This window comes from Procambarus clarkii, chromosome 46 (assembly GCF_040958095.1).
Source record: "Procambarus clarkii isolate CNS0578487 chromosome 46, FALCON_Pclarkii_2.0, whole genome shotgun sequence".
In the NCBI taxonomy this organism is placed as follows: Eukaryota; Metazoa; Arthropoda; class Malacostraca; order Decapoda; family Cambaridae; genus Procambarus; species Procambarus clarkii.
The window spans coordinates 32,511,080-32,533,381 of NC_091195.1; the positions used below are offsets into that span (position 1 = coordinate 32,511,080).

Here is a 22,302-nt window from a genome sequence, read left to right on the forward strand (position 1 = left end):
GACTCAAGTTCATGTTGGGTACATTGTGTATAAGAGCCGATTCTACAAGACGGCGTCTGTGTAGAGTAGAGGCAGGAAAGATTATTTTGGAGGAAGACCAATCAATGGGATGATTAGAATCCCTCACATGGCAGAAGAGAGCATTGTTAGTGTCTGCAGACTTAACACTTCTCATGTGTTCTTCACGTCAATGCTCTCTTCTGCCATGTGAGGGATTCTAATCATCCCATTGATTGGTCTTCCTCCAAAATAATCTTTCCTGCCTCTACTCTACACAGACGCCGTCTTGTAGAATCAGCTCTTCTGCCTAACTAACTTGCTACAAGAATAGTTCAAATAAAAATATAGCAAGAGATGTTAAAAAGTGTAATGTAGGCAAAAGTTAATTATTATAATTTTATTCTAATCTTAACAATGAAAAAACTGAGTCAGTAAATTTACAGATGCGGTGAAAAAAAATTAACTAACAAAGCTAAGCATAACTCAGGAGATCTAAAACCAAAAAGAAGAGCTTAAACCTAACAAATCTCCAGGTCCAGATGAAGTATTTATAAGCATTCAGAAAAGATCAGAGATAAGCTTAGTAAGCAAATCATGAATTAATATGTCGCTAGATTAAGATAAGGTGCCTGAATCATGGGGAGTTGCAAACGTGGTGACAATTTTGGCAAAGGTGGATGTAGAACACATTAACCCAACTATCTACCATTTAGTAAAATGTCCATAGTAGGAAGTTGCTTGAACCAAAACGGAAGATACTATGCAGACCAATCACGAGGATCATTATTTGAAAAGGGTTTCACAGCATGGGTTTACTATGGTCTTGTTTAACATATTTGTTCTCTTTCTTTTCCCGCATACGATAGGTGGTTGATAATAATTATCAACCATCTATATTATGAACTATCTTCATTAGCAACATAAACGATTTCAAAATTGGAGTTACTGGAATCATCATTAAATTTCCAGATGATTGAAAAATATAGAATATATTAAATTCCTTTGAATATGAATTAGTGCTTCAAAGATTCCTGAATAAGCTCCTGCTTTCGCTAAATGACTGATAACTGCAATTTATATATAAATTGCATAAGTTTATCTATATAAATAAAAATGTAGATGTTCGTTTGTTCAAAATCGGTAATCTCATGAACCTGAAAAAAGCATGTCAAAAAACATGTCTTTTTTTTTAAGCTGTTTTTTTCCATGTGTTTTTGATGTGAGGGAAAATCTCTGAAATCTCTTTATTGATTCGACTGAAATTTTGACACAACGTTGCATTCGAATAGATGCCTGTTTTTATATACCTTTTATATAAATGCCTCATCTGTGACAGGAAAAACATTATTAAAAAAAAATAGTGCCATCTTTTGGATGTAAGAGCAACACATGCTGTATTCTCAAAAAGTTCTTCAACGATTTCTTTGAAATTTTGACACAATGTTCCATTCGAATACGCACAGATTTTTATTGACCTACTATATACAGTATACAGCTGTAACAGGCAAAAACATGATTTTTTTGGTAAAAAATGTGCCATCTGTTGCACATAATAGCAACACACGCTTTACTATATATGTTATAATTCCATGTCAATGTTTCCAATTGTATTGATAAATTGAATTTTCATACATTTTGATTAATTTTAATTTTGATTTAATTATTTGGCATGTCATTGTGTTGGAATTGAGCTGTGTTGTTTACCATACTGTTCATTTCATAAGTATAGGTATAGATACAAACCTGTGTGTAAAATCATTCTTTTTTAAAGAAACAGCACCATATGTTGCATGTAAGAGCAGCACACGCTATACTATATATGATACGATTCCATTTCAATGTTTCCGATTACATTGACAAATTTAATTTTCATAGATTTTGATTTATTTTCATTTTTATTTAAATATTTTGTGTGACATTGCCTTGGAACTGAATGGTGTTGTTTACCATACCGTTCATTTTGTGAGAATAGTTTATTTTATTTTTTCATTGTTTTTCATTTCGTTTTTTAAACTGTTTTTCTTATATTTCAGTGATGGGAATGTCAGATGTTGCCAATTTTCTGATGAGAACATCAGATCATCTGGGAATGCATCAGACGAAGGAGTGGGGAATGGTGTGGAGGACGAGCGGATGGGAGTGGGGGATGGTTGGGAGGACGACAGGACAGGGGAGGGGGTAATGGTTGGGAGGATGAGATGGGGGAGTTGGGGATGATGGGGACGAGGAGACAGGGGCATAGATGATAATGAGGAGGACAAGGGGAGGAGGACGAGGGGATGGGGGAATGATAGGGGACAGGGGGGGAGTGGAAGGTAGTGGGGAGGATGAAAGGATGGTGGAGTGGGCAATGGTTGGGAGGACGAGGGGACGGTGGAGTGGGGGATGGTGGGGAAGACAAAGGGACAGGGGAGGGGGTGAATGGCGGGGAGGACGAGGGAATGGGGAAAGGGGGGGGAAATGGTGGGAAGGACTGGGAGACGGGAAGGTTGCTGGGGCTCAGTAACACACATGCGTTGCTGAGCCACAGGAACGTGTGCCTGGGTACAGCTAGTAATTTATAAATTTTTAATTGGTAACTTAAAACTGCAATTTAAAGCAAACAAATACAGGGTGCCTTGGATATAAATATAGAGGTGCTACATGTCAGTTCAATAATGCCAAAATCACAAGTTAATTTTTTAAAAGAGATCTTGAAGCTTTGATTAATGGTAATCTAACACTAATCAAATATTGACTAAGTACTTGATATAAAGAAGACATTATGCTAGTATCCATATTTAGAATTCTAAGTAATAATTCCTCGTGAGTTATTCTTCAGATTAATCTCATCCATGTTGGGCACGATTTGGATTATGCAGATCAGTTTTGGGCATCATGGTATTGGATGGACAAAATTTCAATCAAACGATCCTAAGATGGGAAAGATACTATGATGATCCCAGGCACAAGAAACCTTCAATGTTAATAAAGAACATGGAAACCTAATTTACATTCATTAGAAAGAACGTCAGGAAATGACATAATGAAGAATTCAAGATGTTGATGACTGCAAAAGGTGATATTAATAATCAAAATCATATAAAAAATAACCAGAAGATGGAACAATTGGTTTTAATCCTGAAAAGTTTTGATTTAGAAAATCTGCCGAACAGTATATCAGGGGTATGCTCATTGGATTCCTTCTGTTGTAATCTGGATCAATATATGAGTTTAAGTTTCAATGGTAACTGTAGATACTTGATTTGTTTTTTATTTTGGTGAAGGAATTGAAGGTTGACGAGAGCACATCTTGGTGATGGTCAGTGTGGAAGTCGACGCTGCTGGCAGAGACTTAGGAGGCCACACGATAGATGAACACGACTCCATCGCCACTAAAGGCAAATTTTGGTACCACTTTTCGTCCTTCCTGTTGAACAACAAATTAAAAATTTTGAGTAAATGTTACGCAAAAATTACACTGGAAACAAAGTAATTGGATAGAGGTTCAGTGTTATGGGAACACGTTAGAGTATTCGATTTTATAGCCTGATAATTTTTTTACACATAAATTTACTCAACCAATGATGATTCAGAAGAAATCAACTCGTACTTGGATCTTGCGACTTTCAAAACGGAAGCAATCCAAAGAATCATATTTTTTTCGGAATTTATTTGTTAAGAAAAATTATAGAATGCTAAATGAAACACGTAAATAGTTAATTTTTTTCTTCGCGTAAATTACATGAAATGATATAACCAAAGATATATATGTATATAATATATATGTATATAATATATATGTATATTATATATATGTATATTATATACATATATATTATATACATATATACATATATATATATATATATATATATATATATATATATATATATATATATATATATATATATATATATATATATATATATATATAAATATATATATATATATATATATATATATATATATATATATATATATATATATATATATATATATATATATATATATATATATATATAGGGGAGGGAGTACCACCTCTAGCTGGAAGAAGGGGGACCCATAGCCTCGGAGGAAACCACGTATAACGCATTAGAGGGAATGTTTAGATTCCCTCCAATACAGTTTCTGTGTGCTTTTCTCCTACCACCCCCTTCCTTTTTTATTTTTTGTGCTTTATTATGCATTTGATGGTTACAAGATATACATGGGTTGATACAAAAATAATAATGCAAAAAGGTGCTTAAAGGTTATGGATCTCTTGAAAAACACAACAATGGGAAACATTGATGAATGTCACAGACGGGTTCGATCATTGTTGCAAGTCAAACACTTCTTCGAATTCCTCTGAAGTTGGACTAGTGCCCAAGACGCAACAGGCATTTCCCCTCTGAATCGCAACACTGAGGCGCTGGAACAAGAAACTTTTTGCTCTCTGGTCTTTTGTAGCGCTGATCAATTTGTCCCCCCAATTCCTTCAGGAACTTCAATGCACATTTTCCCCACAAACCGAGGGTCTCCGAGCCGATCGGAACAAAGCTGTAGCAGTGTGCTAGACCTCTGTATTTAATAATTTTCTGCGATTCCCTGAAAGAAGCAGCACCACCGCTTTCACGTGTGCTGTAGTGGAGGTAGGTACTGGCCAGTGAGGCAGCGCACATGTAGTCCCATACCACTTGCTTACCATCCTTCCAAGGTAGCAAGGTGACCCCATCAGGGCGCTTCTGAGGGTCGTTAGGTCTGGATAAGTGTGGTTCTCTTTGTGCCGGGCAGCAGGCTGTGGCGAGGCTCCTCTTGATGATGTCATTGACTTCTTCATGTCTTGCAATTTTACCCTGTGATTTACGACATACCAGACCATGACGACCATATTGGTCTGCCATCGCAGTTCCGCAGATGCACCTATGTTCGGTGAGGATGGGGGCGGCAAGGCGAAGGGCAACTCCAATGCGGAGAGCGTCATGACTGAGGCGAGTTCCCAGGGCTGCATTGGGCACAGCAAATAAAAAATCCCCGGCGTGGGGTGCTGTTACCGCTAGGAGGCGGGCTTTGTTTTCAGCATCAGCGTTGTCAATCATTGCTGTGACAGTCTTTTCCATTATGGGGCTATCCCAGTGGGCCTGCTTGTGGTCTTTTGGGACTTGTGGTCGGGGTTGAGGGTGTGCAATGGTGTCCCATTGTCTGGCTGCTTCGATGAACGTTTGATCATGAGTTCCCGCTGTCTCTCTCATACGCTCTGGTAGGATCTGCCCTACCAATTCGTTGGCTGCTGTACATGAGGATAAGAATTCTGGAAGTGCTACCTCAGTTGCCTTTCGTATGCCTATCCCTCCAAATCTCACTGGTAGTGTTGCTTGGTCCCACTGTCTGTCATCTAAATCTAGGTTGAGCGCCTTCCTGAATATTGACCTGAGGAGCTCATCATATTGATTTAGAAGTGGGTTGCCAAAAGTTGGTGCACACCTTAAGAAGTATGTTAGTCTGGGCAAGGTAAGGCACTTTGTGAGAAGGTAGAGGGCATCGTGGGAGTCCAAGTCCCCAATTCTCTCTTCCATCCTCTTTAGGTCTCTAAACTTTTCGTCAAGGACTGCAGCAATGGCATTGTGGCCCAGAGGTGCTCCGAGTAGTGTGCTGTCGGTAGGTTTAACGACTGAGGCTTCTGGTAGAACTGATTTCACTGCTCTAATGATTACTACACTGGATGCAATAATTTCGCACTTGGAGGGGTTAAGAACGAGACCCATGGACTCCCCCCGTGTCTTCACCAGCTGTAGGTCTTCTAGCAGGGAATCTTGTGTGCCTGCCAGAGTGCCATCATCCAGGAACCAGATGTTGAGCTCGCTGGACAGTCTGGTTGTAATTTCTCGAACCGCTATGCAAAAGAGGAACGGTGCAAGTGGGTCACCCTGTTGAATTCCCTCTGCTGAGGTGACTTCATGTTTGCCAAACAGGAGGGTTGAGTCTTTGCTGTAGCCTGCTGACACAAACGGGAGAATGCTTGGGCAATGTTCCTGGACTGCAGTGAGGATTGCTTCCCTTTTGACCGAGTTGAAAGCGTTTTTAAAATCTAATTTTACTACTGCCTGGTCTTCAGTAAGAGAGCTAATGTAGGCTCGTGCAGCATGAGCCGCTGCTTCACAGCCTTGGGGGACTCCAAACCCCAGCTGGTTGGGTTGCAGCATGGTGGCTGCTTCCATTCGGATACTTCTGACAGCAGCCCTTGCAACTAGGCGGCGAAGGGTATTACCAACGGCAATGGGTCTGATCCCTCCCCCCTTCTTTTTAAGGGCACATAGGGATGCACCAAAGAAGAATGGTTTGATTTCATCAGGGATTAACCCGGCGAGGCAGTTGTTGACAAACGTTGTGATTTCTGTCAGGAGCGCTTCTGCAGCTGGGCCAAGAACAGGGTTCACCATTTCCTTCACATGTTGAGGTCTTACCCCTGTGTAGCCTCCTGAGGAGCCCGGGGGAAATGAAATATAATATATATATGTATATATATATATATATATATATATATATATATATATATATATATATATATATATATATATATATATATATATATATATATTAGTATATTTTGGTAGCAGTCTTTCCTGTAGACATATATTACTAAATATGACCGAAAAAGTAAGATTAATAATTCTAACACGAATTTTCTCGATCTTTCGTACGTTTCTTTTCACTGTTGGTGGTAATTCAAAAATCAATTCTCCAAAATTCATTTTTATTTCTAGTCTGACGCGACACTTGAGCGCGTTTCGTAAAACTTATTACATATTCAAAGACTTTAGTTTACACATACACAACTGAATAGAACTTACACATCTTCGATTTGTTTATATCTACATTTGAGTGAGGTGGATGGGGTGAGGTGGTATTAATAGGGTATTAAATTCCTAAACACAAGACAGAACACGAAACAATGGGTATTGAATGGAAGTGATTGTAGAAAGCCTACTGGTCCATATTTCTTGATGCTTCTATATTGGAGCGGAGTCTTGAGGTGGGTAGAATATAGTTGTGCATTAATTGGCTGTTGATTGCTGGTGTTGACTTCTTGATGTGTAGTGCCTCACAGACGTAAAGCCGCCTGCTATCGCTGTATCTATATAACGTTGACAACGTTATATGGAGGACCTATGGCAATTCCACGACCAAAAGATGGCTTCCTGAACCTTGCAGGAATTAACCTCACTGAGGACCAAGTCACTCTCCTAAATCTGGGTATAAACTGTCACGTTATGTCCAGACCGAGTGAGATGGCCCGGAAAGTGGAGTTGGAAATTCTGTTGGACGACATATTCGACCTCGAGACACAAAAGAAGGTCACTACCAAAGATACCTTACAAGCAGAACTTATTGCGGAAGGAGGAAAGAATCGAGGCAACTACAGAAGCACCATACTGTCCCCCGAGCTCAAAGCAGCAGCTAAAAGCCTTCGTGAGAACAAGGAGATAGTTGTCAGGAGAGGTGACAAGTCGCCAATATACGTCATTCTTAAAAAAGACGAATATCTGGCGAAAATGAACCTCATACTCTCTGACCAAACTAAATTCCAAAGGGTAACAAAGGACACTACAGCCGAATTGAAAGCAAAGGTCAACAAACTGATCGAAACTGTGAACGCCAAGAAATCCGGACTCCACCTGCCAAAGATTATTGGGGAATATAAACCTGGATATGCGTATGGAAATGTCAAGACACACAAGCCTGGAAACCCACTTCGGCCAATCATCAGCCAGATACCCACACCCACGTACAGACTGGCGAAGCGACTCAACGGCCTGCTGACTCCTTATGTCCCTTGCGCCTTCAGCCTGAAGTCTCCAAAGGAATTTGTTGACTTACTGCGGGGCACACGGACCACAGTGATAAGAGCCTCGTGGGACGTAGAATCACTGTTTACCAACGTACCTGTGGACGAGACAATCGGGATGATAGCCGACAGAGTGTATCATGATCCGGCCTATACTCCTCTTGACATACCAGAAAATATTCTAAGGAAACTACTCCAAGCTTGTACTAAAGAGGCACCCTTCTTGAGCCCGGATGGGCACATGTATAAGCAAGTAGATGGGGTCGCCATGGGTTCTCCCCTAGGTGTCCTGTTTGCAAACTTCTACATGGGTACCATCGAGCAAAAAGTCTTAGTCGACATGAACTTGAAACCGGCGATATACTGCAGGTATGTTGACGACATTTTTACACAGGTACCTGATGTCAGACATCTGCAGGAGCTGAAGGAGGCATTTGAGCAGAGTTCCGTGCTGCGTTTCATTTACGAGATGGAAAAGGATGGGAAGCTGAACTTTCTAGATGTAACAGTCATGGAAAAGAGCGGAGGTTTCCACACTGCAGTCTACACTAAGGAAACGAACATAGGAATGTGCCTAAATGCCAACAGCGACTGCCCAGACAGGTACAAGAGGAAGGTTGTTAACGCTTATGTCGACCGTGCTCTCAGCCACAGCTCAGAATGGAAGCAAGTCGACAAAGAACTCTGTAGGGTAAGGCAGGTCCTAGTCAACAACGGCTTCTCCAATGGTTTCGTCGAAGACATCATAAGAAGGAAAATGAAACGCCATGCATCCTCTGAAGAGACAACTAACACAACACCTATACCCCCTATTAGACTATTTTACAGGAACTTCTTTTCCACAGCTCATAAAACGGAGGAAAGGGTCCTGAAAGATATTGTTAATAGAAACGTTATCCCTACAGACAAAAATCAGAGGATACAACTGACGATTTACTATAAAACCAGAAAAACGGCCAGCCTACTCATGAGAAACTCTCCAGACACAAAGCAGAACGCTTTAAAAGAGACCAACTCGTCTATGCCTTCAAATGCCCTCTTGGGGAATGTAAGCTCAAAAAAACCCAGTATATAGGCAAGACAACATCTCTTTCTAGGCGTTTAACGATGCATAAGCAACAGGGCTCCATTAAGGAACATATAATCTCTTCCCACAATCAAACCATCGCCAGAGAAATCCTAGTAAACAACACAGAAATCATCGATAGATACAGCGATAGCAGGCTACTTGACGTCTGCGAGGCACTACACATCAAGAAGTCAACACCAGCAATCAACAGCCAATTAATGCACAACTATATTCTACCCACTTCAAGACTCCGCTCCAATATAGAAGCATCAAGAAATATTGACCAATAGGCTTTCTACAATCACTTCCATTCAATACCCATTGTTTCGTGTTCTGTCTTGTGTTTAGGAATTTAATACCCTATTAATACCACCTCACCCCATCCACCTCACTCAAATGTAGATATAAACAAATCGAAGATGTGTAAGTTCTATTCAGTTGTTTATGTGTAAACTAAAGTCTTTGAAAATGTAATAAGTTTTACGAAACGCGCTCAAGTGTCGCGTCAGACTAGAAATAAAAATGAATTTTGGAGAATTGATTTTTGAATTACAACCAACGGTGAAAAGAAACGTACGAAAGATCGAGAAAATTCGTGTTACAATTACTAATCTTACTTTTTCGGTCATATTTAATAATATATATATATATATATATATATATATATATATATATATATATATATATATATATATATATATATATATATATATATATATATATATATGTCGTACCTAATAGCCAGAACGCACTTCTCAGCCTACTATGCAAGGCCCGATTTGCCTAATAAGCCAAGTTTTCATGAATTAATATATTTTCTCTAATTTTTTTCTTATGAAATGATAATGCTACTCATTTCATTATGTATGAGGTAATTTTTTTTTATTGGAGTTAAAATTAACGTAGACATATGACCGAACCTAACCAACCCTACCTAACCTAACCTAACCTATCTTTATAGGTTAGGTTAGGTTAGGTAGCCGAAAAAGTTAGGTTAGGTTAGGTTAGGTAGGTTAGGTAGTCGAAAAATCATTAATTCATGAAAACTTGGCTTATTAGGCAAATCGGGCCTTACATAGTAGGCTGAAAAGTGCGTTCTGGCTACTAGGTACGACATATATATATATATATATATATATATATATATATATATATATATATATATATATATATATATATATATATATATATATATATATATATATATATATATATATATATATATATGTCGTACCTAGTTGCCAGAACGCACTTCTCAGCCTACTATGCAAAGCCCGATTTGCCTAATAAGCCAAGTTTTCCTGAATTAATGTTTTTTCGACTACCTAACCTAACTTTTTCGGCTACCTAACCTAACCTAACCTATAAAGATAGGTTAGGTTAGGTTAGGTAGGGTTGGTTAGGTTCGGTCATATATCTACGTTAATTTTAACTCCAATAAAAAAAAAATTGACCTCATACATAATGAAATGGGTAGCTTTATCATTTCAAAAGAAAAAAATTAGAGAAAATATATTAATTCAGGAAAACTTGGCTTATTAGGCAAATTGGGCCATGCATACAAGGCTGAGTACGACGTTCTGGCTACTAGGTACAACATTATATATATAATAATATATATATATATATATATATATATATAACTGAAAACTCACACCCCAGAAGTGACTCGAACCCATACTCCCAGAAGCAACGCAACTGGTATGTACAAGACGCCTTAATCCACTTGACCATCACGACCGGACATAATGAGGTGATAGCCGAGGCTATTTGAACCACCCCACCGCCGGCACTCGGATAGTTATCTTGGGCATAGCATTTTACCAAATCACCTCATTCTTGGGGCACACATGAGGAACACAAATGCGAACAAGCCTGAATGGTCCCCAGGACAATATGCAACTGAAAACTCACACCCCAGAAGTGACTCGAACCCATACTCCCAGAAGCAACGCAACTGGTATGTACAAGACGCCTTAATCCACTTGACCATCACGACCGGACATAATGAGGTGATAGCCGAGGCTATTTGAACCACCCCACCGCCGGCACTCGGATAGTTATCTTGGGCATAGCATTATATATATATATATATATATATATATATATATATATAAAATTTGTGCCCCAAACAAATATATATATATATATATATATATATATAAATATATATATATATATATAATATATATATATATATATATATATATATATATATATATATAAATATATATATATATATATTTGTGCCCCAAAGAATGAGGTGATTTGGTAAAATGCTATGCCCAAGATAACTATCCGAGTGCCGGCGGTGGGGTGGTTCAAATAGCCTCGGCTATCACCTCATTATGTCCGGTCGTGATGGTCAAGTGGATTAAGGCGTCTTGTACATACCAGTTGCGTTGCTTCTGGGAGTATGGGTTCGAGTCACTTCTGGGGTGTGAGTTTTCAGTTGCATATTGTCCTGGGGACCATTCAGGCTTGTTCGCATATATATATATATATATATATATATATATATATATATATATATATATATATATATATATATATATATATATATATATATATGACCGAAAAAGTAAGATTAATAATTCTAACAGGAATTTTCTCGATCTTTCTTATGTTTCTTTTCACTGTTGATGGTAATTCAAAAATCAATTCTCCAAAATTCATTTTTACTTCTAGTCTGACGCGACACTTGAGCGCGTTTCGTAAAACTTATTACATTTTCAAAGACTTTAGTTTACACACACACACACAACTTTAACTGAATAGAGCTTAAACATCTTCGAGTTTTTATACCTACATTTGGGTGACGTGACATGTTACAATTGTTTTGGATGAGGTGAAAATAAACTTTTAACACAAGACAGGACACGAAACAATGGGTATTAAAGGTAGGTAACTGCAGAAGGCCTATTTTTATTGGCCCATATTTCTTGATGCTTCTATATTGGAGCGAAGTCTTGAAGTGGGTAGAATATAGTTGTGCAATAATTGGCTGTTGATTGCTGGTGTTGACTTCTTGATGTGTAGTGCCTCGCAGACGTCAAGCCGCCTGCTATCGCTGTATCTATTGATGATTTCTGTGTTGTTTGCTAAGATTTCTCTGGTGATGGTTTGGTTGTGGGAAGAGACTATATGTTCCTTAATGGAGCTCTGTTGCTTATGCATCGTTAAACGCCTGGAAAGAGATGTTGTTGTCTTGCCTATATACTGAGTTTTTTGAGGCTTACAGTCCCCAAAAGGGTATTTGAAGGCATAGACGACGTTGGTCTCTTTTAAAGCGTTCTGCTTTGTGTCTGGAGAGTTTCTCATGAGTAGGCTGGCCGTTTTTCTGGTTTTATAGTAAATCGTCAGTTGTATCTTCTGATTTTTGTCTGTAGGGATAACGTTCCTACTAACAATATTTTTCAAGATCCCTTCCTCCGTTTTATGGGCTGTGGAAAAGAAGTTCCTGTAAAATAGTCTAATAGGGGTTATAGGTGTTGTGTTAGTTGTCTCTTCAGAGGTTGCATAGCATTGCACTTTCCTTCTTATGATGTCTTCCACGAAACCATTGGAGAAGCCGTTGTTGACTAGGAAATGCCTTACCCTACAGAGTTCTTCGTCGACTTGCTTCCATTCTGAGCTGTGGCTGACGGCACGGTCGACATAAGCGTTAACAACACTCCTCGTGTACCTGTCTGGGCAGTCACTGTTGGCATTCAGGCACATTCCTATGTTTGTTTCCTTAGTGTAGACTGCAGTGTGGAAAACTCCGCTCCTTTCCATGACTGTTACATCTAGAAAGGGCAGCTTTCCATCCTTCTCCATTTCGTAAGTGAAAGGCAACACAGAATTCTGCTCAAATGCCTCCTTCAGCTCCTGCAGATGTCTGACATCAGGTACCTGTGTAAAAATGTCGTCTCGCCTGCTATGCAAGGCCCGATTTGCCTAATAAGCCAAGTTTTCCTGAATTAATATATTTTCTCTAATTTTTTTCTTATGAAATGGTAAAGCTACCCATTTCATAATGTATGAGGTCAATTTTTTGTTATTGGAGTTAAAATTAACGTAGATATATGACCGAACCTAACCAACCCTGGATGCAGTGAACCATGGATGCAGTGAGCATTTCCTCTCTGGATTGCCACACTAAGGTGCTGAAAAAGAAAACTGGCAGCTCTAGGGTCTCACGTTGTTTCGATTAGCTTAGACCCAACTCCTTCAAAAAGCTAGCAGCACTTTTACCCCAGGCACCAAGTGTCTCTGAGGCAATGGGGACAAAATTGTAGTGGTGATCAAGGTCTGTGTATTTACGTGACTTGGCCGCTTCCCAGTGATTGGCAGCTCCTCCAGCACTGAAGTCAACATAGGTATTGGCTAAAGTTGAAAGGCAAGTGTAGTCCCACACCAACTGTCTACCATTGTTCCAGGGGTTCACCGTGATTCCATCTGGGCGACCGTCAGGCTCATCAGAGTTGCGGGACATTAGGTAACGGGGCTCTCTCTCTGCTGGACAACTGGCTGCAGTAAGGCTTCCCTTAATAATGTCATTAAGCTCGCCGTGTCTTGCATGCCATCCTCCTGTCCTTTGGCAGAGAAGGCCATGCTGTCCGTATCTGTCAGCCTCTGCCTCGCCGCAAATACACCTGTATTCGGTGTGGATTGGGGCAGCGAGGCGGAGAGCCATGGCAATTCGGAGGGCCTGCGGTGTGAGACGGGTGCCGGTTGCTGACATTGGGGTTGCTAATAGGAAATCACCTGCATGGGGAGCTGCTACAGCTCTAAGTCGGGCAGTGTCATGTGGTGTTGTCGCAGCTTCTAGCAAAGTCGCAGCTTCTTGGTCGGCAATGGGGCGATCCCAGCTGGATTGCTTATGGGCTTCAGAAGGTGGTGGTTAGGGTGCTGGTCCTGCGAGAGAGACCCATTTGGTTGTGCAGTCTGTGAAGCTGGGATCATGTACCCCAGCCTGTTGAACTAGGTGCTCAGGTAGGATTTCCTTCACCAAGTTGTCAGACCCCACTGAAGAGGACAGGAACGCTGGTACAGCAATTTGTGTTGCTGTGCACACGCCAAGGCCCCCGAGTCTGACAGGAAGGGAGGCCTGTTTCCACTGTGAGTGGCTGAGGGAAAGATTGAGGGCTTTTTCTAGTGTTGATTTCAGCAAGCTGTCGTACTCTTCTAATTTAATATTGTTGAAAGATGGCGAACATCTTAGAAAGTAGGTCAGCCTGGGGAGGGACAAGCATCTGATGATTAGGTAAAGTGCATCATGAGCATCGATGTCTTCAATCCTCTCGTTCATCCTCTTCAGGTCAGTGATCTTCTTACCGAGGACCCCGTCGATGGCATTCCTTCCAAGAGGATCACCTAGGAGTGTGCTGTCCTCAGGGTTGGTTGTATGAATGTCAGGCAAAACAACCTTTATTTGTCGTATTATGTGCTGGTTGGTGGAGGTTATTTCGCACTTGGAAGGGTTCAGGGTGAGGCCTAGGCTTGCTCCTTGCTCCTGAATTATTCTTATGTCGTCCAAGAGTGAGGCTGGGGAGCCGGCTAGAGTACCATCGCCCAAAAACCAAATGTTGTGCTCACTGGACAGGTTATCGGTGACTTCCTTGATAACTAGGCAGAAAAGAAAAGGAGCAAGGGGGTCACCCTGTTGGACACCTTCTTGTGATTCAATTTCATGTTCCCCAAAAAGCAGAGTTAGATTCTTACTGTAGCATGAGTTTACAAACGGGTAGAGGGAAGGAAAAAGGCGATGAACTGCACTGAGTACTGCATCCCTTCTAACCAGATTGAAAGCATTTTTGAAGTCCAGCTTTATCAGGGCTTTTTCATTCGTAATGTTGGCAATGTAGGCTCTAGCTGCATGAGCGGCTGCCTCACACCCTTGGGGAATGCCAAACCCAAGCTGTTTTGGCTTCAACATGTCGGCTGCTGCCTGACTAACTGCTCTCGGTCTGATTCCTCCATCTTTTTTTCCTCAGGGCACAGAGGGTAGCGCCAAAAAAGAGAGGCCGTATGGTCTCTGGTATGTTGCCAGCTAGACATGTGTTGGCGAATCTAGTTAGTTCCACCAGGAGGCCCTGTGCAATGTCTTCCAGTGCAGGGTTGAGCATTTGTTTGATGTGGTTGGGTCGTAGTCCTGTGAACCCACCTGCTGATCCTGGTGGGAAGGATAAAGCTGCTTTATGCACCATGGATTCGAGCACACACAGGGGTTCTGCTCTGGTGACACCGACTAGGGAAACACTGTCGTCACGAAGAGCTCTGGGTGGGTGTTTTTCCCTCAAGTTTTCCCCGAGTTTTCAGTTGCATATAGTCCTGGGGACCATTCAGGCTTGTTCGCATTTGTGTTCCTCACGTGTGCCCCAAAGAATGGGGTGATTTGATAAAATGCTATGCCCAAGATTATCATCCGGGTGCCGGCGGGGGAGGGGGGGGGGGTTCAAATAGCTTCGGCTTTCACCTCCTTATGTCGAGTCATGATGAAATTGAAATTGAAATAAGTTTATTGAGGTAAAATACACACAAAGGGATGAGGTAGCTCAAGCTATTCTCACCCCATTCAGTACAACGTGTTAATATATACATAGACACACATCACAAATAAACACATTACCAAACATTTTGAGAGGTAAAAATATACATTTCCTCCTTCACAAGTAGTATGGTATCAGACGTACACACAAATACTTTTATGACCTAGGTATACTGTATAGACAATTTGCAAGACACCTGCAGATAATTCAACAAAATATTACAATCTTGGTGCAAAATTCTTATATCTCTCAAGAATATCATCAACCTTTCCGTTGTGACACATCCAGGCTATTTGTTCAGGAACAGTCCTTATCTCAGTGTTTCTATATACATTAATCAACGGACAATCAAGAACATAATGGGCAAGGGTGTGAGACCTTAACATACCACATAGTTTACACTTCGTGTCATTACCATGAACATCTATCCCATATTCCCAGTAATATTTGTACCCAAGCCTGAGCCGCATGTACACAGAGTCACTCCAAGCATTTCTCCTTTTACCATAAGTGAAATGGGTGTTTTGACTCACATACATGTAGTGTTGCATGGTTTGACTTCTCTCATACATTATCTCTCTCCTCTCCACTCCCGCCTGTGCCTGAATATTTCTGATTTTGCTTCTTATTTGTCTCATTGTGAATTCACATTCAATGTCAACTTGTGGTTTTGATGTGGCACGTTTGGCCAAGTCATCCGCCACCTCGTTGAGCACTATTCCAACATGAGACGGAATCCACATGAATTTCACACTATAACCTTTCAGCTGTATCTCAGTTATTCTTCTCTTACAGTCCTCCACTATAGACATGAAGACTGGGTTTCGACTGTTTAAGGACTCCAGTGCTCCTCGGCTATCGACAAATACAAAAACATTTTTGTCGTCATGACGTACTTCCTCCAAACACGCCAGAATGGCCTGCAGTTCAGCTTGTGTGGATGATATATAATTACTAAGCCGGAGTTCAATTATCCTGTCCACAGTCCCAAACTCCGTATAATCCCTTATTAGGACACCACACCCTGCCCTGCCATCTTCCGCCACCGACCCGTCGCAATATACATGTAAACTGTTGCCTCTTGGTAACCGAGATATCATGCTTCCATACAAACACCGTAATTGTCCCGGTTCATGATGAATCTTTTTCACCTTGAGGGGTACAATTTCGACGTCTATTTTCTGTACTTTCCAGGGAGCAGACATATTACATTGTCGAGAGGGTTTACAGCAGTCAAGTACGTCGTATTCCCTGAGGTCATGAGCTAATCCTCTCGTATAGCGTGTCTCCCTCAGTTTCCTGGAAGTGTGTACGTCACTCAAGCAGGTCTGAACGCTCTCAAACAGCTTATCCCCTCCTTTTCTCCGCATGAAACGAATAGATACTCTAGTGTTAATGTCACGGACTCTATCACACACACTCTGTAAATTTAATTCCATTCTCATTATTTCAATCATTGCATTTCTTTGACATCCAAGAATAATCCTCATAGCCTCGTTCTGTATCAGCTCTATTTTTTGAATTCTGCCTTGGCCTGTGTAAGACAATACGGGTGCTGCGTAGTCTATCAGGGATCGAACAGTGCTTATGTATAACATCCGCAAGATAGGTACCCCAACACCTTTACCAGAAAAAGCCAGTGCTTTTAGAGGATGCAGACGGGCTTTACATAAGGTGCTGATATGATTTATTTCAGCATTTTTACTCTCACATGTGTATCCAACATACATGCCCAGATACTTGTACTTCTGTACACGGCTCAGTTCCACACCATTTAGAGTAAGTGTTATATTTCTTCGTTTCCTATACTCGTATTTGGTTTTATCTGCATTTATAACTAAGCCTAACTTGTGACAGGTTGTACCAAGTATGTTAAGAGCATCTTGAATTTTGTTCCCAGAAGTGCCTTGTATAAGAATGTCATCAGCATATATGATCGTCGTGACCCCTGGAGGATACATCTCTGATGCTAATCTGTTCATTAATACATTGAATAAGGTGGGACTTAATACTCCCCCTTGTGGGGTACCTAACTGAAACCTCCGTTCCTCAGACATGTATCCCTGGTAATACACCTGACCTTTTCTGCCCGTGTAGATAATCCCTTATCCAGTGTAGCAATCTCCCTGTTATTCCCAGATTGGCTAATTCGTATAAGATTACTTCCCCATTGGCTTTATCAAACGCTCCTTGTAGATCAACAAAAACTCTACAATTGTCATCCACATTAGACAAGCACTTTAAGAGACAATCCGCAGTACTTTTGCCTTTGATAAAACCAAAGAGATTACTGGACATGTTATCACCTACAAGGTAGAGTAGCCTATTTAACAAAATCCTTTCCATCATTTTACAAAAGCAGGATATTAAGGAGACAGGTCTGTAGCCACCGTTTGACTTAGGGATAGGAATGATGACAGCCTCTTTCCATTTTCTTGGTAACTTTCCCTCTCTATAACTCATATTAAACAAATCAAGTAAGGGATTAGGTTTCATACCGGCTAAATAATTAAGTATGTCATACGTTACTCCATCTTTTCCCGGAGCAGTGGAACTGCCACTTTTTATAGCATCCAGTAGCTCATCGTGGGTTATCTCAGTGCATGTTATAGATCTTGTATTTAAGGCACATAAAGTTACTCCATTTCTAATATTTTCCCATGACTCAATGGTGACTCTCGTGTCTGCAGGTAAGGACTCCATACCAGCAGCACTTACCCATTTATCTACTAACTCATTAGCAACTTTCCCTGGATCTGAGTGAGCAATGAATTTGGTCTTACAACCCCTGACTTTATTTACTGCTCTCCATATGTCTTTAAGGTTCTTAGTATTACCAATGGACTGAGCAAAGTCTTGCCAGTATCTGTCCCGCGCCTCCTTCCTCACCTGACTGCATTCCCTAGCCACTTCCAACATTGTATTTTTCTCTTCATCCCTCATTCCATTTTTTAACCATGCTTTATGTGCACTCCGTAGCATTCTCTCCCATCCCTTGACTTGCTGATCATTGGAATATTTAAATTTCTTAGGTCCGTGCGTCTTGCTTCCCCTGCCCCCGTTATTTTCCCTCTGTACTAATTTCTCTATGTTCTCGACCATGTCCTCGTAAAAACTATCAACGCAGAGCGGCGTGTAATGTTGATACCAATCTCCCATATTTTGAATAAAGTAATTTTTCATATCTTTATTAATATTTAGCCTTTTCCTTTGAAAGTGGACTTGTTTTTTCCCCAGTGGTAATTCAACGTTCAAGGCAAAGTGGTCACTAAGTAGTTCCCGAACAACCCGAGCCTCCCCCATAATCCCCTGAGAGTTTAAAACGCAGGCATAGTCAAGCCGTCCTCCCCTGATGTGAGTTGGTTCATTGTTTCCCAAGAGACAGGTATCTGGATGATCTTGTAGAAACTGTAACCACTTGACCCCATTAGTATTAATACTACCTACTGTCCCAAGGCTTGTGTGCCGAGCATTAAGGTCCCCAATGACCGTATGGTCATTGGTATGTTGCCAGCTAGACATGTGTTGGCGAATCTAGTTAGTTCCACCAGGAGGCCCTGTGCAATGTCTTCCAGTGCAGGGTTGAGCATTTGTTTGATGTGGTTGGGTCGTAGTCCTGTGAACCCACCTGCTGATCCTGGTGGGAAGGATAAAGCTGCTTTATGCACCATGGATTCGAGCACACACAGGGGTTCTGCTCTGGTGACACCGACTAGGGAAACACTGTCGTCACGAAGAGCTCTGGGTGGGTGTTTTTCCCTCAAGTTTTCCCCGAGTTTTCAGTTGCATATAGTCCTGGGGACCATTCAGGCTTGTTCGCATTTGTGTTCCTCACGTGTGCCCCAAAGAATAGGGTGATTTGATAAAATGCTATGCCGAAGATTATCATCCGGGTGCCGGCGGGGGAGGGGGGGGGGGGTTCAAATAGCTTCGGCTTTCACCTCCTTATGTCGAGTCATGATGGTCAAGCGAATTAAGGCGTCCTGTACATACCAGTTGCAGTGCTCCTGGTAGTATAGGTTCGAGTCACTTCTGGGGTGTGAGTTTTCAGTTGCATTCATTTCAGTGAAACGCAACACAGAATTCCGCTCAAATGCCTCTTTCAGCTCCTGCAGATGTCTGACATCAGGTACCTGTGTAAAAATGTCGTCAAAATACCTGCAGCATATGGCCGGTAAATGAACTTGATATACTGCCGTATATGCAGTATATGAACTTGAAACCGGCTATATACTGCAGGTATGTTGACGACATTTTTACACAGGTACCTGATGTCAGACATCTGCAGGAGCTGAAAGAGGCATTTGAGTGGAATTCTGTGTTGCGTTTCACTTACGAGATGGAGAAGGATGGGAAGCTGCCCTTTCTAGATGTAACAGTCTAGAGTTAGACTGAAAAATATATAAAATGTCGCATATAGTCCTGGGGACCATTCAGGCTTGTTCGCATTTGTGTTCCTCACGTGTGCCCCAAAGAATGAGGTGATTTGATAAAATGCTATGCCCAAGATTACCATCCGAGTGCCGGCGGAGAAGTGGTTCAAATAGCTTCGGCTCTCACTTCCACGTGATAGCCGGTCGTGATGGTCAAGCGGATTATGGTGTCCTGTAGTTACCAGTTGCGTTGCTCCTGGGAGTATGGGTTCAAGTCACTTCTGGGGTGTGAGTTTTCAGTTGCATATATTCCTGGGGACCATTCAGGCTTGTTCGCATACATACATATATATATATATATATATATATATATATATATATATATATATATATATATATATATATATATATATTCTACCTGACACCCTGAGTGATGTAGCGGGGATACAGGACCCCCACTACACGGAATGCGACACGAAATGGGGTGCCATGACAGACCCAGCACTCAGACCAGCCATGCCGAAAGCCAAGAAACAATCCAGTTGGGACAGCCCCATTGTAGACAAAGAAGCCACAGCTTTGCTGGAGGCAGCAACAACCCCCAGTGATCGTGCACGCCTCACAGCTGTGCAGGCTCCCCATGCAGGGGACTTCCTTCTAGCAGTCCCTATGTCTGCGACAGGCACACGTCTTGATCCGCAGGAGCTCCGTATTGCAGTCGCTCTCCGCCTTGCTGCCCCTATCCACACTGTTCACAGGTGTATTTGCGGCGAGGCAGATGCTGACGAATATGGATTGCATGGCCTGCACTGTGGAAAATCGGGTGGTTGGCACACTAGACACGACGAAGTCAACGACATCATTAAAAGAAGCCTTGCCTCTGCTCAGTGTCCAGCGGAGAGAGAGCCCCGCAACCTACTGAACCGTGACTCTGTTAGCTTTGCCGGCCGACCAGACGGAATCACACTGCGTCCGTGGAAGGGTGGCAGGCAGTTAGCATGGGACTATACTTGCGTATCCACCCTGGCAACGACATACATCACCCTCTCTGCCGGCACGGCAGGAGCCGCAGCGACACACAGAGAAAAACAAAAGTCAGTCAAGTACAGGCAATTAGATCAAAGGTACAACTTCGTTCCAATAGGGTCTGAGACCCTAGGCCCATGGGGTGAGAGTGCAAGAAGGTTTCTTAAGATCTTGGTTCCAAGCTCATTGACACCACAAGAGACCCTAGAGCAGCAAGTTTTCTCTTTCAGCGCCTCAGTGTCGCGATCCAGAGGGGAAATGCCCGCTGCATCCTCGGTTCCTGCCCGGCGTCGGAGGAGTTCGAGGAAATCTACAGCCTCTAGGAAGCGAACTTTTTCTTGTGTCCTCTTAATGTTCATTTTTTGTATAAAATCAGATATGTAACTGTATAACCTTGCATAATAAAGTGTACATCATAATAAAAAAAAAGGGGGTGGTAGGAGAAGTGAACACTCTTTCGTATTCAGAGTTAAATGTCAAGTTTTTCCCTGAGTGCTCTGTGTTCCCTTCTCTGAGGCTGTGGGTCCCTATAATTGCACCAGTGGTGGTACCCCCCTATATATATATATATATATATATATATATATATATATATATATATATATATATATATATATATATATATATATATATATATACACACACACACATAAAAGGAAAGGAAAACCAGCCTATGCCTGCAATAACATAAATATCAGTATAAATATTCCTTGAAACACAATAATGACCAACCACCCACCTTTCACTGCGTCTCGCACGCCTAACGGCACTCAAGCACTCTACCAACTCCCTACAAATGGTCAATAAGAACTTCCTTTCCACATCCGGAAGTTCACTACCCTGACATCTTCAGGTTTTCGTAGAATCGTCTACCAGGGTCCTCCACAGCTCTCCTGGCTGCTACACCATGAAGTCTTCCTTGAGCAACAATGGTGCTTCACCACTGGTATCACAGAAGCATGTGAAACTTCACTCCATTGCTCCTCTTCTCACAACTTTAGGTCCAGCTGCTCACTGTATGACTGCTCCTCCACAAAGCTCAGTACCTTCCACAACCTTGGAGTCTCATCCACTACTCCTCCTTCTCTGCTGGCTCGAAGTTCACAGCAACTCCTTCCCCAGACAAACCTGCAACCCATCGATACGCCAACAAAAATGCTCCTTTTTAAACATATAACTAAAAATAAACTACACAAAATGTCTGCATCCGACATCTCTCTGCTTCCCATATGGTGTGAGAGGACTTCCCCCACATTTGGACTAGTCCATCCTCCGCCCTGCCAGCAGGCGGTTCTTCACCCTGGGAACTGTCCTCCACCACCAGCCGGTCAGTTGCCTCCAGGCAGTGGATGGGAGACGATGTGCTGCTCGTCCCTCCAGCTGTCTCTCTCATCTCTGTCCTCTTATTTAGGCTTTCTGCCTTATCCTAACATATTAGTAAACATCGGCTACGGTCGCTGGGCACACGACCAACTATAGGTAATCACTATTACC

The 22,302-nt window shown here is 41.7% G+C and overlaps 1 protein-coding gene across 2 annotated transcripts in view; it reads right to left on the reverse strand.

Moving 5' to 3' along the window:
* Positions 1–382: 382 nt before the first annotated feature.
* The window catches only part of LOC123770540 (methyltransferase-like protein 27), a 121,572-nt gene continuing 99,652 nt past the window's right edge, over positions 383–22,302 (reverse strand). For both annotated transcript variants that reach the window (XM_069301905.1, XM_045762549.2), the window contains one exon: positions 383–3,409. In XM_069301905.1, the coding sequence (XP_069158006.1) occupies positions 3,335–3,409 (75 nt within the window). In that variant the 3' untranslated portion in view covers positions 383–3,334. The remainder of the gene's footprint in view (positions 3,410–22,302) is intronic.